Below are 20307 nucleotides of genomic sequence, written 5' to 3'. Positions count from 1 at the left end.
GTTTCTTGACCAGCTGAGTAAAGATCGATTGACGTCTACTACTGTCCTTTAACATGAATATATGAAGAGTGTTATTTCGATGGAATCCCTCACAGATTTACAACAGTTAATACTGGAAAACACAAAATGTAATGTTACTCCTTACTAAGAGAGACCAATATATAGATAGAATTCTTCCCCCTTCTTATTACAAAGGAATACGCTAAAGTGATTTAAAAGTATTAAGGTATTACTTTATATTTTTCATATTTTTCATATTATTTTAAATTTATTCTTTACCGATGTGATTGGGTGGTACTTGGCCTCTGTGCTTTGGTTCCTGGCCTTTGGGGCTTCAGTTTAATTGTCAGGGGAAGCCTCATCACACCCACTGCCAGTGTGACCATGCAGTGTTCCGAAATTCTTCCCTGACTCCTCTCACAGGATGGTCCTGTAATAATAGCAGACACTTCTCCCTTGCCTTTAAACAGAATCTGGCCAAAGCTCATCAAGGTATCCCCTCCTCCCTTTCAAGAAAGGATATTCAGTCCATGATTTCCTGACCCTTTAGGGATTCTATGAAGCATGCAATTTCAGTTTGCCAAGGCAAAACCTTCCACTGTGACAGCCCTCTTTGTCACTACACAGTCTGTTTTCTGTGGCTCCACCCAGAGAGGTGGAAAACAGAAAGCTCATGGAGGAGTCTGCGGACACATTTGGGCTGTGTTGGTGTGTTTTCAACCTATCAGCCTGTTTTCTGCATGGTAGTATAGCTGGTGGATTTTGTTGCTTTAGGACCATGTCAATCAGAATAGATGAAGGAACATCATTATCCATAAGTGACTGCATTTGCACTGAGGAAAAGAGAAACCAGCTCTGCAATTTGAAGGCCTCCTGCCCTTCTTAAAGCAGAAAGGAGTTGAGTCAAAGCGTTTCTTGTTTTCACAAACTGGCTGGTGGTTCCCCAGGGTCCTTTAGGAGCCGTTCGTTAAATGGCAGAAAGCTCTGTGCTAAGGCAGAGAAAATCCTGAAAAACAAAAGTGCTGGAAAATAGAGACCACACTGAGCAGTTGAGACAGAGATGTAGAGTGGGCATAAGCACTGGTTCCACACGGGCAGTGATGTGAAGGTGCTAGCCAGCTCAGGACTCTCATGTTTAGCTTGTCCCATTTTATACCTTTGGAGTAGTATTAGCACCTTGTTTTTGAAAGCAAGGGTACATACTTAAACATATTTTAAATGCATTTTATTCCCAATGCTGGCTCAGCACTGCACACGTAATAGTTGTCTAAAAGAACCATAAAGTGGTATTATTTCCTATTTATAGATGAGAAATTTGCCATCAAGTTGCAAATACAGGACTGATTTCTCTTTCCGTACCACTCATTTAGCCTCAGAAATCTGCCTGTCTGTCTTTGAAGCGGAAACCAAAATTCTTACCTAATTGGACAGTAGAGAATAATAAGTAAAGTGCTGTGGCTATTCTTTCCTCCCATTCCTTCCCCCAGATAGGCAAATTCTAGACCCACTCAGTATCATACTTGAGACCCATTGCCCAAGATGAATCCTAATTTATACCAGATGAGCCCAAGCGAAGACTAAATGTGGAGGCCAGCATATGAAAGGAAGCAGACTCCCTTCTTTTTAGTGCCCGTGGGCCCATAGGTGGACCACAGACTGGGCTGGAAACAAGAGAGCAAGGTTTCCTTTATTGCGCCACTGCAATCGTTGAGCACCATCTTTTCTCCTAGAAAGGTAAGGGTTTGGGAAGGAAGAGGCAGAGGTGAACAGGCTTTGAGATTCTTAGCTTCCAGAGGTTTTTCAGAGCCCCACAAGGTTTGAGTGGGACACAGCAAGGACCACCCCCATACATACATACCTTGACCTTGGGTGGTTACTTGAGGTAAATGAGCCAAGGACTACAGAGACTTTAAATTAGTTCTGAAATGTAAATTAGTTCAGCTACACAGCTGAAATTCACAGAGATTTGCATTTTAGAACTTACCTCCAATCTTGGAATAAAAGAATTTTTCATCTTTGTTGAATTTTAGACTTCAGGAGCAAGCAGATGAGGTAGTTTCTTTTTGTCTCTCTCTCCTCTCTTTTTCTTTTTTGTTTGCTTTGCAATTCCTAAGTGAACGTGGTACTTAGGAGCAATATAAAAAGGAGGATGAATCAACTATAAAATATACCTTTTAAGTTTTACAACTCTGTTTTTATTTTGATTTTGATAAGAATACACACTTACGTAGTCGTGGACTTTAAGCTCATTTGCTGGAAGCAGGTGGAAAGTGAAGGAATGTGCCGTGCCCGAGATCCATGTTTCCCACAAGTCCATAAGTGCCCTGTGGTTTGTGTGCCTGCCCTCTTTGTTTTTCTCACTCAGCCAGTATGTATTTACTGAGCACTCGTCCTGTGCCAGGCCTCTGCCGAGCCTACTGGTTCTGCCCTGGAGAAGTTTGCAGTTCCAGCCATCTGGGAACATCCAGTGACAGTACAGCCCACGCAGGAAGATGGTTAAGGCACAGAGGAGACAGCAATGACCTTCAACTGGGTGGATCCAGGACTGCCTGCTTGTAAAGGAAGAAGAGGCAGGAGTCCATCCAGAAGAAAAGGAGGGAGGAGGGAAGGGTCTTTTGGGCTTTGGCAGTGGCAGGCCAGGTGTGAGAGAGCAGGAGAGGTTTGGGAATGAGGGACAAGTTAAGTGTAGGCAGAGACCTTAAGCAGGTGGCAGAGGGAATAGTTGGGGTTAAAGCCAGAGAGCTTGCAGAAGCCCAGATTGTGAAGCACCTTGTGTGCAGTACTGGGAAGCCCTTTATATAGGGGAACAAAACTTTGAGTTTTGGAAACTAGTGACAATAAGGAGGATGGGTTGAAGGGGTGAGAGCCTATAGACAATGTCTTAGCCCACAGCCTCTAGGAAGCAGGGCCTGAGACAAAGACTAAAATACCAGTGTTTTGCTGCAGAGGGTGTTGCAAACCCAGGGCAGCAACGATGAAGGAAAAGGGAAGTACAGGGTAACAGACAGTGTGCCTGACCGTGTTGGCTCCTGCCTCACCAGGGGCCACAGAGACACAGCAGCACACTGGGCTACCTGGACTCTCCCCAAAGGCCTGCAAGGAGGAGCTGTACCTTGGAATAGTCTGGAAGAGAGAAAGGAGGTGGGTTTTATTTGCCCTGCTCCTTCCTGTGTCCTGTTTGCCACCAGCCTTGGTTCACCTCACAGAGATCTAAAGCCCCTATAGTTCTGTGATGCTATTTAGGAAGAAGGGCCCCATCACCCCATCCCATGGTAAGATTATTCCCCATCTGGCAGCACAGGGCAACCTGGCTTGTGTGAGCACTGACTGAAAAAGAGAGGAGCAGGGGCAGTCTGAAAGCGCTCCTAAGGAGCATGCCACTGTTGAGACAACGAGCCCAGCCCAGACATTACAGTAACAGTTCATGCAGGAGGGGGCTGGCAGAGCAAATGGAGGTGACCTGTAGTGGAGGGAGGTTTACAAGATCTTCATTCTGTGCAGTTGACAGCCCCAGCCTCAACTTTTCTAGGAGTTACGTTACAGTAACAGTAAAGGACTCTCTTGGCTGGTTCTGGTCAAGGCATACTCTATGGCCTCGTGTTTCTTAAATAAAAAACAAGATTCATTATTATATGTTTGTAAAACCGTGTAACAGGCCAGTTTCGATATTTGTGGGGAAAGAGGAGAAGCCGCTACAGGCTGAGTATACCTTATCCAAAATGCTTGGGACCAGAAGTGTTTTTGATTTTGGATTTTTTCAGATTTGGGGATATTAGCAAATACTTAACTGGTTGAACATCCTTATTCCCGAAAATCTGAAGTTGAAAATGCTCCAGTGCTCAGCATTTTGGATGATCTGAGCTGTGGACCGAGACCCTGCCACTCTGTCCTGTTAGGCCTTCTCTGTAGGACTTAAATTTTTCTCTGCCCTCCATGGAGTGGGACACACACTTGCCTCTGCAGTCTGGTTTTGTTACACTGGAGAGGGATTGACAGCAGTTCCCAGGGAGGAGTACTGCTGCCTAAGACTCACAGATGTTCACCACTGGAGGAGCCAACTTTGGGCTGAGCTACAGAATTTTTTTAATGACAAGTCATAAGATGCTGCATGAATGAGGGGAAATGATGTCCAGGAGAAATACGTATGTCTGCAGTGGAGAGCAGGGGCGTTACTGGGGAGGATAATGCCATTCACCAAAGAACATTCCTATACCCTAATTCACCAGCTAAAAAGGAAGTTGGAGATCAAAGAGATATCTGCATCCCCATGTTTATTGCAGCACTGTCTACAATAGCCAAGATACAGAATCAGCCTGAGTGTCCATCGGCGGATGAATGGATAAGGAAAATGTGTACATACACAATGGAATACGATTCAGCCATTTAAAAAAATTGCAGCAACATGGATGGAACTGGAGATCATTATGTTAAGTGAAATAAGCCAGGCACAGATGTCGAATGTTCTCACTCCTATGCAAGAGCTAAAAAGGTGGCCCTCATGGAGGTAGAAAATAGAATGATAGATACCAGAGGCTGGGAAAAGGGGTAGGTGGGAATAAAGAGTGGTGAGTTAATGTACAAACATACAGATGGATAGAAGGAATAAGTTGTAGTGTTCAATAGTAGACTAGGGTGACTATAGGTACCAACAGTATATTGTGTATTTCAGATTAGCTAGAAGAAAGGACTTGAAATGTTCCCAACACAAAGAAATGATAGATGTTTGAGGTGATGGATACCTTAAATACCCTGATTTGATCATCACATGTAGTATGCATGTATTGAAATATCACATATACCCCATAAACATGTACAATTATGTATCAATTTAAAAATGTTTTAAAATAAGTTGGGGAAAGCTTCTGATTCTCTGGTTCTGCATTCTATCACTCCCCCTGCTGTGGACTTCCAGGAGCGTTGCGTAGATTGAATTGTTTTTCTAAAGCTTTCTCTCCAAGCTCTAAATATCTTATGACTGGTTCTGAACATGTATCTGCCTCCAGCTACGACCATAAACAGCTGAAGAGACACTGACAACACTGCTCATTGACTCCGGCATGCGTTCTCCTTTCCGTTTGTATCTCCTCCCCCGAAATGAGCTTAGGTAGATTTAAATTTTAATCAGTTAGATCAGTTGTTCTTAATGGGAATTTAAATTGAACTAGAGAATAAAAGCATTAGGGGGGCTGCTGGTTGCTTAGCTGGAACCTTTGGGCGACAGAGGTGGTTGCATGCTGTGATGTGATACTCAGTGTAAGCCCTTTTTGACTGCATCTCCAGAGATCTGTTGGTGATAAAGTTTTTGGAGCAGATAATTTTCTTTGACCTTAGTCTCTTAAATTGGAGAAGGAAAGCTTTCTAAGAAGTGATCTTGATCCAGTTCTTAGATCAGTGGGACATCCAGGTCTGTGGTGGTCACCTATGGTCACCTTCACCCTGGGCCTGGATGACCAAAGTAAGGAAGGGAAGGGGGAGTGTATGCTGGAAAATGTCTCTTACCTCTAACCCCCTCCCCACTTTGAGCCTTCCCATGCATAGCGGAAAGGCAGACAAGGACACCTTTAATTTTTAAAACCCTGAATATCCTGTATCTTAAACACAAAAGATAAGAGTGTCTGTGAAGACAGAAGGGGATCCTTTGAGCCCCTTGATGGCAATAACTGAACCTTCAACCCTGGAGAAGAGGAGACCAATTTGATATTATGGAGGCAGAATATACAGAACTGTGTGACTAATTCAACATGTGTTTCCATGGAGCCTGAAGGGGACAGAACCACAGGTGCAAATCTGGTGTAGGTACTTGGCTGTGAGTTTGGTTTGAAAGCCTTCTGGGGCACCTTTACCTGCAATAGATAGCGTGGTTCATCTTCACCAGGATTCTACTCAGAACTCTTACAAGTGGTAACAAGAGACCTGAGGTAGAAGTACCTAATTGTTACATCAATGTCAAAGGCTAAAGTTATATTTGAAACATTTTTTCCCCTCTAATCAGCTGTTGAGATTTTCACATTTGTGAAATTAGTAAATCCTTTCTGAAGGTAATCTCTAGTTTTGGATTTTACCATGCATAAAAGTAAGTTCATATACTTTATTAGTCTTTACATATACCTCTTTGTATTTGCCTGAACTTGCCCCCTTGTTATACTTCAAGAAGCCCCAGCCTTTTCTGGGATTTAATGGCAATACATATGTCATCTAGTACCTTGTTACTTTCCCAGGCATTTAGTCTGGGAACCCTAATCTTGAGTGTGTCTACAGTGGATATTTTTCTCTAGGACAGGAACCAAATGGACTATTTACTGGTCTGCCCGGTAGGTCACCACAGACATAGCCTAGTGGTCTTTGGCCCATCTTCAGTAGTTGGCAACTGACTTTTTAGGCAAAATGCCTCCTTTTGTGTAAAGGAGAGATGCCTGTCCCCACCTGCAGCCCCCAATTCCTGCTTTAAGGCCAGCAAGCTGTCCCGAGAGGTCTCCTTGTAGATGAGTGAAATCCACCCAGAGAAACTCAAGTAAAAATATGGGGTGGGGTCTGGGAAGAGCTGCGTTTATTATAAGGATCCAGAGGGACCTGGGAATTTAGGATAGGGAACCACTGTGGATGGGATCGGAGCCAGAGCAGCTCTAGGCCCTAGTTTTTCTCCTCTGTCTCTCTGCTTTCTTTTCCCACTCTCTCTGGAAGTACTTACTCTCATTCTACTCCTCCTTTCTTTCTCTCTCTCTGTGTCATGCTTGCAGTGGTGATGTTTTGGTTGTAGTCACGTTCTTGGGTCCCTCTTATTACCGACTGCCTGTGTCTTCCCCTCTCCTTTAGCCCTTACTTGGTTCTTTTCCCACCCAACCCGCCAAAACTGGCAACCAGTTCCCTCAGATCTTGTTATCTGGCTTGTAATTGCCCAGACTTCAACGCTCAAATGACCTTTTTGCTCTAAAGCCAGTGGCCATCTGGCAGTAATCTCCCAGTATAAAGGATTCTGAGTTCCCAAGAGAGCATCTGGTTGGCTCCCCTTGCCTTCCTGAGCCTGCTACATCATTCCTGGGCTGCTGGCCAGCCTAGGATTGGGTCCCCTCAGGTCAGACACACCCTGGGCCGGTTAGCAGCCAGCAGTGGGGGCAGGATAACAGAGTCCCCTGCCTACTTAACAGGAGCTGTGGGTGGGGGCAGGAGTTACCAGATAACATCTAGCACAATGAACCATATCCTAGAACCCTTCAAACTAACATATGCCAGGTAGGTGTAAGCGTCTGTACTAATTTAAAAGTATACATTTCTAAGGTAATGAGTTCAGCATCTTGTGGCCATACCAGACATGGCATGGAATTAAACTTTCAGTCCCACTGTTCATTTTATTCATACATTAGGGTGGCAAGGGTGGTCTTGCTTATTGCAAACAAAGTCATCCTGGTGTATGAAATGAAGAATGTGGACTGTGCAGTTTTCCCAGTCGTGAAGACTTTTGATACATCACTTGAAATGTTTCCCCTGAAGTTGAGGGTCTTTGGTAATATCACCAGGGCAGTGAATGGCAGAGACCAGATCATGAATTGCTTCATTTACAGACTGCCTCTGGGCTTCCCTGCACTCTGGCTGCTGATACCACACCCCGTGTCCCTTGTGGTCTTAAGTCACAAAACCAGCTATTAGATTTGCCTGGAGTGTCTGAAAACAGGCTTAGAATGAGGAAACCTTGTCCTACTTTTATACAACTGGAAAACATTACAGAACTTGACTTTTTGAAAATTTCCCAAAAAAAGGAAAAGAAAAACCCACAAACCCCAGCTTGTAGAGTTTAGTTACAGGGAAACCCAGAGATAGAAAAAGTGAACTTGCTTCCACTTCACGGGTAGTTTTGCTTTAGAAAATGTGCCTCAAAATTCAGTGCCTACAAATACAAGAAAAGGGGTTTGGTTTTGCTTCTAATACTGTAAGTAAAACTACTCTTGAATGTTTTGGAGCTCATCAAAATTGACATTTATTCTCTTTTTCTACTTTTATCTACCTGAGTATTCTCATTCTCTCTCCAGCTGTGAGAAACTCTCATCTTCCCATGATCCCGATTTAGGTGGGATCCAGTTCTGACAACATGAGTTAATCATCACTAGAAACATTGGCAAGAGCTGGGGATGTTTGTATTCCTCTGGGACAGCTTAGCGTCTCTGGGTAAATATTCCAGTCCAACTGACTGCCTTCCCCAGGCTGTCCTTCCCCAAACTTCCTCTCATAGAGGTAGGAAGAGCCAAAAGCAACTGTTAGGTCCCTGGTAATTCACAAAGCAAGGATGATACTTCAAAACAGTTGGCTATATAATGTATTTCTTCTTGCAAAATTATACAGTTGGTATTCAGTAATATGTTGACATATAATGTATTTCTTCTTACATAATTATATAATGGCCATATGACTGTTTATGTCCTCAAAGTCCAACCAGATTACTTTTTTTTTTTTTAATACTTTAAGTTCTAGGGTACATGTGCACAACGTGCAGGTTTGTTACATATGTATACATGTGCCATGTTGGTGTGCTGCACCCATTAACTCGTCATTTACATTAGGCATATCTCCTAATGCTATCCCTCCCCACCCCCTCCCCACAATAGGACCCAGTGTGTGATGTTCCTCTTCCTGTGTCCAAGTGATCTCATTGTTCAATTCCCACCTATGAGTGAGAACATGCGGTATTTGGTTTTCTGTTCTTGAGATAGTTTGCTGAGAATGATGGTTTCCAGCTGCATCCATGTCCCTACAAAGGACATGAACTTATCCTTTTTTATGGCTGCATAGCATTCCATGGTGTATATGTGCCACATTTTCTTAGTCTAGTCTGTCACTGATGGACATTTGGGTTGGTTCCAAGTCTTTGCTATTGTGAATAGTGCCGCAATAAACATACGTGTGCATGTGTCCTTATAGCAGCATGACTTATAATCCTTTGGGTATATCCCCGGTAATGGGATGGCTGGGTCAAATGTATTTCTAATTGTGGATCCTTGAGGAATCGCCACACTGTTTTCCACAATGGTTGAACTAATTTACAATCCCACCAACAGTGTAAAAGTGTTCCTATTTCTCCACATCCTCTCCAGCACCTGTTGTTTCCTGATTTTTTAATGATTGCCATTTTAACTGGTGTGAGATGGTATCTCATTGTGGTTTTGATTTGCATTTCTCTGATGGCCAGTGATGATGAGCATTTTTTCATGTGTCTGTTGGCTGTATGAATGTCTTCTTTTGAGAAATGTCTGTCCATATCCTTTGCCCACTTTTTGATGGGGTTGTTAGTTTTTTTCTTGTACATTTGATTGAGTTCTTTAGAGGTTCTGGATATTAGCCCTTTGTCAGATGAGTAGATTGCGAAACTTTTCTCCCATTCTGTAGGTTGCCTGTTCACTCTGATGGTAGCTTCTTTTGCTGTGCAGAAGCTCTTTAGTTTAATTAGATCCCATTTGTCAATTCAGATTACCTTTAAAAGAAATTTTAGCAGTTTGATTGCCAAATTCCTGTGATCTGCATGTTAAGAACTCTGTGACCTCTAGTCTTAGAAGTTCTGTTCCATGACACAGGTTGTTATGCAAATGAAAGACAAAGAGAAATGTCTTCTGCTTGTTCTCCTCTTCAGAATAAGAAGATCTACTTGGACATTATTCACACATACATGGAAGTGCATGCAACTGTTTATGGCTCCAGCACAAAGAATATTCCCAGTTACGTGAAAAACCATGGTATCCTCAGTGGACGAGACCTGCAGTTTCTTCTTCGAGAAACCAAGGTAAAAATTCACCAGGAATGTGGTGTTCAGGTTAATGCCATTGGCTGTGAAAATGTGATCAGAATATTTCATGCTTGTTTTTTCAGTGCTGCAATAAACTCTTTTGGCTATTTTGGGGCAGCAGTTTGCTAGACCAGTGGCAGCTGAAAAGTTAGTGAATTGTGGAATGAGATTGCTACGTTTGTCCATTGATTTATTCAAAAATCGTATTTACTCAGTGTTAGGTGTCAAGCAAGGGGCTAGGGATAAGGCTGCAAATGGAAAAGGTAAGGCCCTGCCTGGAAGGACAGACCTTCTAATACAGCAGCAGCTTTCATAGTAAGGCAGGGGTGCTGAACTCTCCCCCAACCCAGTCATCACCATTCAAGGAGTGGGTTTCCCAACCAGCTTTTCCTCATACCTCCTTGTTCACCAAGTACGCATTGGACAGTGAAGAAGTTCAGATGAGGGCAAAGTCCCTGTGGGCTCGGAAGGAAGAGCAAGCATCAGGAGAGATGCAAGAGACGAAAGATGGATGGAGTGTAGACACACCTGGCATGTGGGCCAGACAGGAGTTAGAGTCGGGTGGTGGAAGTACAGATGGCATATTCAGGAAGGGGCTAGAAGCCAACCCAGCTAGTCTAAGTGTTGAAAAATAGTGGAGGTAAAATTGGATGAGGGGATGTGAGGGTCTGATTGGCACAGATGGAGGCAGAGTTCAGATCATGTGGTGGAGGTAGCCAGGCAAGCCCCTGAGGATCGTTTTGCTCAGCAGTAGCGTGATGACCCGTTGCTTTGACACTGTAGGGAAGTCCACCCAGTGGTCTGTGTTCTTTCTGTAATTCTGCCATGGAAGTACCAAATGAAGTTCAGGAACTTGTGAAGAAACCAAAGTTTGGCCTTGAAGGGTTGACTGGCACTTCAGTGTATTAGATAAATTCCCTCAGGTTTATTAATAAGTTTTTGTTCATGAATTTCACAAATATTTATTGAGTAGCTGCAATGTGCTAGGCGTTGTACAAGGGTTGCAAGTGTGAAGAAGGCATGTGGATCTCTCTCGTGGTATGTCCTAAGCACAAGGAAGCTTATTGTCAGTAGTGGATTTCTCAGCTCTCGTCTCTGGCTCGCTTTGTTTTCATGTTCAAGGTAGGGGAGAGAGGTTGAGCAGGTGGACTTCTATGGCATAATCTCGATTGCCCAATCATCATGTGATACTGCATTTATAAAAAGTGTATTCATATATGCTAGCCTCTTTGATTCTTACAACAGCCTTAAGAGGTAGATAGAGCAGGTATTATTGTTAACTTTGTTTTGAACATGAGGAAATAGGCTAGAGACTTTGGCTTGCCCACAGTAAGCCAGGGTCGTCTTGGAGGTGGCCCTAACTCATGATTTTTTTAATTGCAAATTAAGGCTCTGCTAGCCCCTTGATGTACGGTCCTCATAAACACTCAAACTTAAGAACGCTTAGTGGACACCCACTAGCCAAAAGAATGTATATCTGCTCTTTGCCTCAGTTTCTCCACCTTTAAATGTATTTGATCCTTTCTATGTCCAAGGCATTTGTATGATGCCACGAATAAAATAATTTGACAAATTCTTTAGCTTATTGGGCAAAGAGCTGGTTTCTTTTAAGATTTTATTTCCTTCCAAGGTCATCTGTAGTCTGATGACTGTTTTTGATTATCCAGGAGTGAAGTGTGTTCTCTAGTTTTCACTCTTTGCTTTCCATCACCTTCTGTCTTAGGCTGACATTTTAGAATCATCAGAATGCCTGGGCCCTTTAATGGCAGTGCTATTTTTGCCATTTGCCTCATTTTACTTTTTTTCACATCGGATTGTGGAAAGAGCTCAAGCTCCTTTAAAAAACATTTGGCAGAGCTGGTTCTCAGCAGCATGTCATTACTGTCTCGCACACTTTTATTAACTCAACCTCATGAATGTCTCTCTCAGCTTGGCGAATTTTAAAAGAACCCTTACTTACCTACCATCCATTACCCTGTCAGAGAGTAGGAAATAGGCCAAAATGGAGATCACTGATGTCCAGGGGAGGACAAGAAAAGAGACAGGGAAGGCCCAGGCCAAGATGTCCAAGTTTGCTTAATGAGCAAGGATTGCAGCCTCAGTTAAAGAACACGAGGGGTATATGTTCATCCTTGAAAAACTGGGACCCAGTGTAGAGGATGTCACTGATCCCATTACCTATTGCCTGCTCCTTGAGTAGAGTATATTAAAATACTCTGAGTGGAATCATGGCTCAGACATTTGGCAAATATGACAAGGATGGGGCAGCTGAGGCTCCCCTCACACCCGGCACATGGCCACAGGCTCCAAAATGTGTGAACCTTCGGCTTTGAAATAATGACATGAAAGACCAGTCAGGCTTTGCATCTATAACCCTTTCTGTCTCTGACTCCTTTCTCTGTGTCTCTGAGCAATTTAAAAGTGATTTATTCCAATCCACGTTGGAAATGGGGAACTGGAGCTGCCAAGAAGCAAATGTCTGCAGCATGAATGGGATTCACACACTTCTTGGACTTCTTACTGGTGCGAGAAGCAAGGCTGATCTCCTCAAGAGGGTTAGAGACAGAGATGATTGATGATTGATCAGCTTCTGACTCATTGTTTTTCTTTACAAGCCATCTGTGAATCTCTGCACTAAACTTAGGAAACCCTCTGCTCAGCAGAATTTTGTCCAGGCGTGCCATTAGGGGTGCAAGTGTCATCAGTAGCCTCTTGCTTCAGGGGACCTGTGAAGATGGAAGGAATTGAATATAACACTATTTCTGGGGCTAAAAGAGCCAGGAAGTTGTTGGAATCTAGCAGACTCTTCTAATTGGGGTATAGATTTGGATGAATGAATTACTTATCACAGGACCACAGCCGAGTCATTCAGTCCAGCAAACCCCAGGAGTACAGTTTAAGCCAGCAAATCAGGACTCACTAGGGTGGCATGTTTTTATTTTTGCTTTAAATCTCCATCTCTTTTAAAGTGGCTTATTTCTTCATCTTCCTGGTTTTAACCTCTTCATGTCCACCTCCCCTAGTCTTCCCTATTTCATATATGATACTGAATAGTGCATTTGCATCTGCAACTCACTGAATGGTTTGTGAGCTGGACCAGTACCGTCCTTTCTACAGTTGAAAACAAATTCTGGCTGTGGGGAAAAAAACAGGCAAAGCTGCAGCTTCCACATGTGCTGTCGCTGTACCCCTTCTGTACCCAGACCTCCACTCATTCACCTCTCCAAGACTTGGCTGGGTCATGACGGTCCTGTTTCCCCATCATGTCAGCTTATCAGTTTACCTGTGGGACTCACCTAGGAGCCTGGGCAGGCCTGGCAAATATGCAGTGCTCCCTCTGACTCATCTTATCCTCATGAATGACTGTGCCACCCTGCCCCCCACTAACTATGTCTCTTCTTACTGAGCTTGGATGTGTCACAAAACCTGTCTGAGGCGGGTGCGGTGCAGTAGCTCACACCTATAATCTTAGTACTTTGGGAGAGGCCGAGGCGGGCAAATTGCTTGAGCCAAGGAGTTCTAGACCAGCCTGGGCAACATGCAAAACCCCATTTCTACAAAAAATGCCCAAAAAATTAGCTGTACCTGGTAGCATTCACCTGTAGTTCTAGATTTTCAGGAAGCTGAAATGGGAAGATCACTTGAGTCCAGGAGGCTGAGGTTGTGGTGAGCTGAGGATACCTGCATTCCAGCCTGAGTGACAGAGGGAGACCCTGTCTTTAAAAAAGGCTGTCTGAAAAACCCAGGGCTTGAGGCAGCAGACTCTCATGCAGCTGCATGAGGGCCAAGGGCCTTTGCTTGTTCTATCCACAGGTGCATTCACAGTGCCTGGTTTATAAAAGGCATTTAGATGATTGTATAAAGAAGGAAAGAAGGAGCCAAAATGAAACACATTGACCATCTGGGATCTCTGAGATTTCCTCCTGTTATCATATACGCTGCGCCTAGATCTCTTAGATCTCCCGAGCTAGGGACACTACCCTTCTGATACCCCATGCCTGCCTGTCTGTGATGTTGCTTATATCGGCAGGCCCTGTGAGTGATAGCCCAAGAGCTTACTTCCTTAGGGGGAGCAGTCCTTCTATTTCTGTTACAGATACTGGTTCCCATTTGCCCTCAGACAGCCAATTGAGGCAGGTTTCATCCTAGTGAGCATACTTCAAATCATTCCCATGCCATCTAGATGGGGAAAAAAATTGAATGAACACATCCATGCCTCCTTCCTTCCCCCTTATCCATACATGTATGTAGACTAAGGAGTGTACAGAGGTATGAGTCAGTAACCCTGTCTGACTTTCAGAGCAAAAGTGCATCCCCACACTCAAATAAATACATGTTCAACCTCTGTGCACAGAGACACTTGATTGCTGGAAAGATCCAGTCTCATAGTATTTATTCTTTTGCTCTTTCATCCAGCAAGTAAGTATAATATTAAGTACTAGATATATTCTAGGCCTTAGTCTAGCCATTCTAGAGACAGTGATGACTCAAGCAGTTTTGCCAACAAGGAGCATACAGGTGTGCTGGAAGAGGAAAGCAGGTAACTGTAACAATGTGGATCGTACACAGGTAGAACTAGTCGTAATATGAAATAATGATACCAACATAAAACTTTACTGTCACGCTGAGTGGGGCCAACAGTTCAGTTGTGTAAAATGTGGTTCTGTGACTTGTGAAATCAATGTAGTGGATGGGGCAGTCCCATTCAGAGGACAGGAGCCACTGTCAGTCACAGTTTAACACCTCCATGCTATTGCGGTGCACCTGCGTATGGGATTTACCGTAACAGTAACAGCCATTATCTCTCCCCTCAACCATGTGCTAGGCCCTATGCTAAGCCCTTTCTGTGTATTCTCTCTTTTCATCACAGAAATCCAGTAATCTTGGTACTGTTATAAACAGTACCATTTTAATGAAGCAGTCACTGAGGCGCCAGTCGTGAATAAGCCTGTTTTGCTGCCTCCGTGTTGGCAGCTGAGGGGTTGTCCTGGTGTGGAATTTGGGTAAGAGAGGCATGGTCAGGAAAGGGCCCTCCCAGGAGGTGATGCCTGAGTGGACTTTTAATGGTGAGCACTTGAGGCTGGCCTAGCTGAACATGTTCAGCATCTACAGGTTTAAATTTATGCAAATACTCTTTTACTCCCCCATCTCCAAGTTAATAAATTTACAATGTGAATTGTAATGTGTTTGATTTTATATTCGGGCTTTCAGATGACCGAAACTCAGGAACTTTTTATCCTGATGCTGTTGTTTGTGGTTTGGGTTTTTGTTTCTGAAAGGGTATTTAGGTAGCTGGACATAATCAGCCGGCTGGTCTTCAGGAAATAGTCTTTGGTTTAGCAGCAGACTTTGACAAAAGTCTGCTTTGGGCATGTAAACATGCTTCGTGGGTCTTCTTTTCTTAGCCTCTGTGGCCCTTCCAGCTCTTCCCTAGAGAGTCTTCAGGTCATGTGAGTCAGGGGCTTGTGGAGCCCTTGGGAGGATAGAGCCAGCCTGGACGGGAGAGAGTTTGGCCACTGTTTATCCCTTCCTTAAGCATCAGGTACCTGAAAGAAGGCAGATGGCCAGAGAAGGGTCCCTTTGGGCTACATAAAAGCATCACATTTTGGGAAAATTGTTTTCTTCATACCCAGCCCTTGTCTCGGTTATTTTTAAGATATAAAAGGGATGCCTATTACCAGAAACATTAATGTAATGATTCCCAGTCATTGTATAAAAATAAGCAAAGCTTAGCAATAGCGTGTGACTTGTGGGACTGGCTTATGTGGCATTCACTGTAAACCATATCATCTCTTATCTCTCTCTTCTGATGAATGTCCCTCCCCCTTTTTTAGTACAGATACTTTATGAAACAATAAGAACTCATACATGCAGGTGCTGAGCATCTTGTAAACCCACAAACATAACTCCTGCACACCTAAACTCTGTCTAAATGATACAGGGCCGTAATATGCAGCTGTGTGAAGTTACATATGGATTTGAATTTGAGTGACTGATTATCCAACACTTACTAAGCGCCAAGACTTGGAATGAATCCTTTCCATGTACTATCTCATGTAATCCTCACAGCAACCCCATGAAATAAAGCAGTATTATTTTATACATGAAAAGACTGAGGTTTAGCAAGCTTGTTACCTGGACTAAGGCCCTATAAATAGAATAGATTTATAAATGGGCCTTAAAGAATCCATAGACAGAAGCATCCAGCAATTTGTCACAGTTACTAACCTAGGCAACGATGGAGCCAGGCCTGTGAAGCCTACAGTCTGACTCCAGAACCTGTGCTGTAAATTACCACATTGTTCTGGGCACTTTGTGCCAATAATGGATTCATCAATTCATTTGGTGAACCGGGAGTGATTCATTGCTCAGTTTCCCTCTAGAGTCACCATGCCAACTTCACTAATTAAAACTGGCCAGAAAAGTATGTGTTGTGTGTGTGTTTCCTATTTAGGATTATCCTCAATGTTCCGCATCAAGAGTGAAACTGACCAAGCCCATAGATAAGAACCCCCTTTATCCATGTTTAAAGGATTCTTTAAGTACTCCACTTAGCAGTTTAAAACAATTGTGTCTTCTTTCACAGAGTAGGAAAAATCTGAGTGGTTTTACTAGACCCTTTATGGATATGTAGGAACGTCCCAATCCTATACTGTGAAGAAAACGTATGGTGCTTCATCTGTTCTCTCTGCTTAGCATTAGTTCAAAAATTTAATCCTAGATCCCACAAACCCTCTATGTAGAAATACTCACTGATGGAGCTGGAGTTGCAGCCATGGAGATATTTTGTCATCTGGAATATCCTCATTAGATTCTGGGCTTCTGAAGGCCAGGTGAAGTATAAATAAAATATGGCCAGTTTTCTCCGGCAGAGTTAAGCCTTGGCACTTGAGAACATTCTGGCAGTGTGTCTCTTGCCTCCTTGCTAAGGAAATTGGTAAGCAGGCAGAAGAGCAGGGAATTAGGGGAAAAGCAGTTCAGTGTGATTAAGGTGCCAGTGTGTTGCAAAACCATAAGTGCAAGGAAGTTTACAGAGTGCTGTTTGGTGGTGATGAACTCTCTCCACCTGTTGTGTTTTCATTCAAACCTCAGATGTGCTATTTGACCTTAATACATCTGCTCCATTGTAATGTCACAGGTAATAAGCACACAGGAAGCAAGAAAAAAATTGCTTATTGACTGAAGTGACAAAAAAACTGTTATTTTGGTGTTTCCAAATAATGTATTTCCTACAGTCCTACTTGTGTGACAAAAACACTCATTGCCAGGAAATTATGTTGTATTTGCTTAGGCTTCATTCTAAACATATGAGGCTTGGGAGAGTTAACCTAAAGTTTTTATTTTATGTGTACTGAGATACTCTGGTGCCCACAGGGCAGAAGAGATGGTTCATATTGTTATTCAGATATAATTAAACCTAGGTCACATTCAAGTCCATTAAGCAACAGCCTCATCCTTTTAATTAATGGGTTCAGATTGGTTGGTCTAAAGAAGCTAATTAAATTTTTCCCAAGATTTTCTGTTTAAATAGACAAATATCGTGCTGCTTACATTTCCTCCAGAGTTGTTCTTTGAAATTTAGAGTTGGTGAAGGTATCCACACTTTATGGCAGGCCCTGATTTTCAGAGGTCAGGAAGCACTGTGGATTATCTGACTAAACCTGCAGAGATCCTGATCTGCATCTTCTAGCACTTTTCTCCTCAGTCAGAAAGATCTGGACTCCCTGTGCTATCTTATGTCTAACCATGGCCTGACAGAGGTCATTTGTTTTCCGCTGGAGAGCCAGCACATCCTCTCCAGAGTCTGATAGGAGAGGGCAAATCACAGAGATCACAAGTCTGATGGATAACAACCCTGGATTCTTCATATTCCATAAAGCTGGGATATCGTGGGACTAGTACATCCCACTGTTTCCCTCCGTTTCATCTGCAGCAGTCAGATCTCCCCCACCCGTGAGCCACATGCCCAGGCCACACCCTATAGTTAGAAGTTCTCTCTGACAATCTGCTTTCTGTTAGCTGTATAATAAGAGTAAGATGCAGAGCAGGAGCTTCTTAATTGTAGTAGAACTTTCCCTTTATCCTACAGCTTCCAGGCTCCTGGCTACCATGTTTTCCTCACCACCACCCCCACCCGTGATCTCCCGTGGTTCTGCTGCCCAAGGGGGAAATGACCCAGCCAGTATTAGGGGCTCTGCTGACCTCTCAAAGCTTCTTTTCTTCCCAGCTCCCTGCCCTGTGGACGTCTCTGGCATTGTGATCACGCAGTTTGCAGGAAATGAAAGTTTATTCTTTCAAAAAACCAAAAAGATTGAGTACCCTATTGTGTGCAAAACAAAAGTAAAAAGTCCAGAAAACCTGAGATGTTAGTGCTTTGCCCCAGAATTCCTTCAGGAGCTACCTGGTTCTCCAGTATGTCACTCATGGGCTGTGCTCAGGGTTGGCCGCACCCTCCAGCTGAACCTTTCTAAAGGATCAATTAGAGCAACTGCAAAGCTGGTGAGGAGGGGATTGCTGTGAAAAGACCTAGGGAAAAAGAGAATCAAGCTTGTAGCTAAATCTATTTGAGCCATCTCCTTTATTCTCAACGCCTGGCCTTGTGGTGGGTGATGCTCTGTGTGATGGCAGAAGGAAAGGATACCCTGGGGCCCAGTTATCTTTTCTCACTTAATGTGCCCCTGGGAGCTGGAACAGAACAAGCTCTTTGATGTGGGTAAGGAGGACACAGCTTCATCAAGCCCAGGCCTGGATCCTGCCCATCAACAACCTGCAGTTATCCAGCAGTGCAAAATGCACCCACTGTGACAGCATGTGCCGAGGCATTTCTGGGAGCAGTTATTTCATTTTTGTACCCAGGAAATCAGCACCACTGAACTGCAGCTTGTCCCCTTTGTCATCGTGGCTTCCAGCTGCTGTGGTTGCTCTGAGAACTCTGAGAGCAAGTTGTTGCTGCCATCTATGGTCTGTCTTGGGGGAAGCACATGGTTTGCCTGCTGGAGAGGGAAGCAGCTGCTTTGCAAATTCGTCAACACAGCACAGTCTCTCCCCTGTGAGGGTAAAATCAACACCAAGATGTTGGTGTCCCCAGTGTAAACCCCATTATGAAAACCTGTGTTTACTGACCTACCATCATTTTAAAGCAGTTCCATTTGAACTGCAATCAAACCTCCAAGTGACCTTTCTGTCCCTCCGCCCAGCATTCCTGAAAGGGCCTGTTGTTTCTTTGGTTCAATGAAGAAACCTTCTGTGTAGTTAAGCAAGTGTTTTTCCAGTCATGTCTCCTGGTGAGTTACAGAAAGATTATTGTTGGGTCATGGCGGTTTTTCTTTTAATACTCCAACCTCCCTACCCCCCTGATACCCTTAGACACTTAAATTTTTTACTTCCTTTAGTGGAGGAGAGCATTTTGAGTTGAGCAGCTTTGTGGGGCCTTTAAAAGTTCGTAGTTTTTCAGATCCTGGTGTAAGCTGAATTCTCTCTGCCTCACCCCCCAGGGCCTGGGAGCCTTCCAAAGTGAGGTGTCCACTCGGGAATGGGCCACAGAATCGCCGCCTGCAAGCCGGGAATGCCTGTCCTGCCTGATGGCCCTGCCTGATGTGTTCATATGCTGTATGGTTTTCTGTCTTACAGTTATTTGTTGGACTTGGGTTCCCTTACGAGGGCCCAGCTCCCCTGGAGGCTATCGCAAATGGATGTGCTTTTCTGAATCCCAAGTTCAACCCACCCAAAAGCAGCAAAAACACAGACTTTTTCATTGGCAAGCCAACTCTGAGAGAGGTAAGCATCTATCAAAATTATTCCACTTTGAATAATATGAATAATAGCTATTTATTGAGTGTTAATGTGGGCATTAACTTCATTTAACATGGTTGGATGAGAGGCTAAGGGTGTGGAGGCTCAGAGAGACAAATGACCCGATCACGTCACCTTGCGAGTTAGGGGCAGGATTTGAATCTACTTCTGCCTTCAGCAAGTAAGGGATCTTTACACTCTACCCCCACTCTAGCTTATTGTAAACTCAGACATTCTAGCCTTCTGATTATAGCTGAACTCTGATTTTCTGAATGTTTGAAGTTTAGGGAGTGAGATCAACCGGTTAGTATATATTTGTGAAGAATCTGCTCCCCATGATGGGCTTTGGAGAATAAAAAGTGGACTGTGGGAGTTTGCAGAGAACCATCAGCCTCAGTATACCATATGTATCATGGATAATTGAAGTAATTTTTTTTCACCCACCATTCCAAGACGTAATCCTGCCATTGCTAGAACCATTTGCAGAAACCTCATTTGAATTGCCTTCAGAGATCCTGTTGAAAATCTGCAGTGTGTGATGAATCACCATTGAGGGTAGTCGGATTTGATTTAGGGCGATAAACAAAAGTCTTTTACCTGTGAGTGATCAAACTGGGTGTTTCTGCATCTGCTCAGAAATAGGTGTGTGCAAGAAATCATAAGATAGATTTTCTGATTATTTCTGTGTAGTTAGTAGTAAGTGGCTCTGTAGGCAGCTTATGAAGGGAAGTCATAGCAGCATCCTC

At 43.6% G+C, this 20307-nt stretch overlaps 2 protein-coding genes across 3 annotated transcripts in view; both read left to right on the top strand.

Annotated features, from left to right (window-relative positions):
* The window catches only part of RAB3GAP1 (RAB3 GTPase activating protein catalytic subunit 1), a 1043110-nt gene that overhangs the window by 256298 nt on the left and 766505 nt on the right, over positions 1-20307 (top strand). The window lies entirely within an intron of this gene.
* Positions 1-20307, top strand: part of MGAT5 (alpha-1,6-mannosylglycoprotein 6-beta-N-acetylglucosaminyltransferase) — a 338870-nt gene that overhangs the window by 271402 nt on the left and 47161 nt on the right. For both annotated transcript variants that reach the window (XM_050750979.1, XM_050750980.1), the window contains exons 12-13: positions 9617-9766; positions 19400-19546. In XM_050750979.1, the coding sequence (XP_050606936.1) occupies positions 9617-9766; positions 19400-19546 (297 nt within the window). The remainder of the gene's footprint in view (positions 1-9616; positions 9767-19399; positions 19547-20307) is intronic.

Source organism: Macaca thibetana, chromosome 12 (genome assembly GCF_024542745.1).
Source record: "Macaca thibetana thibetana isolate TM-01 chromosome 12, ASM2454274v1, whole genome shotgun sequence".
NCBI lineage: Eukaryota > Metazoa > Chordata > Mammalia > Primates > Cercopithecidae > Macaca > Macaca thibetana.
The sequence above is the reverse complement of the archived record's forward strand: the minus strand, read 5'-3'. Positions and strand labels throughout refer to the sequence as shown.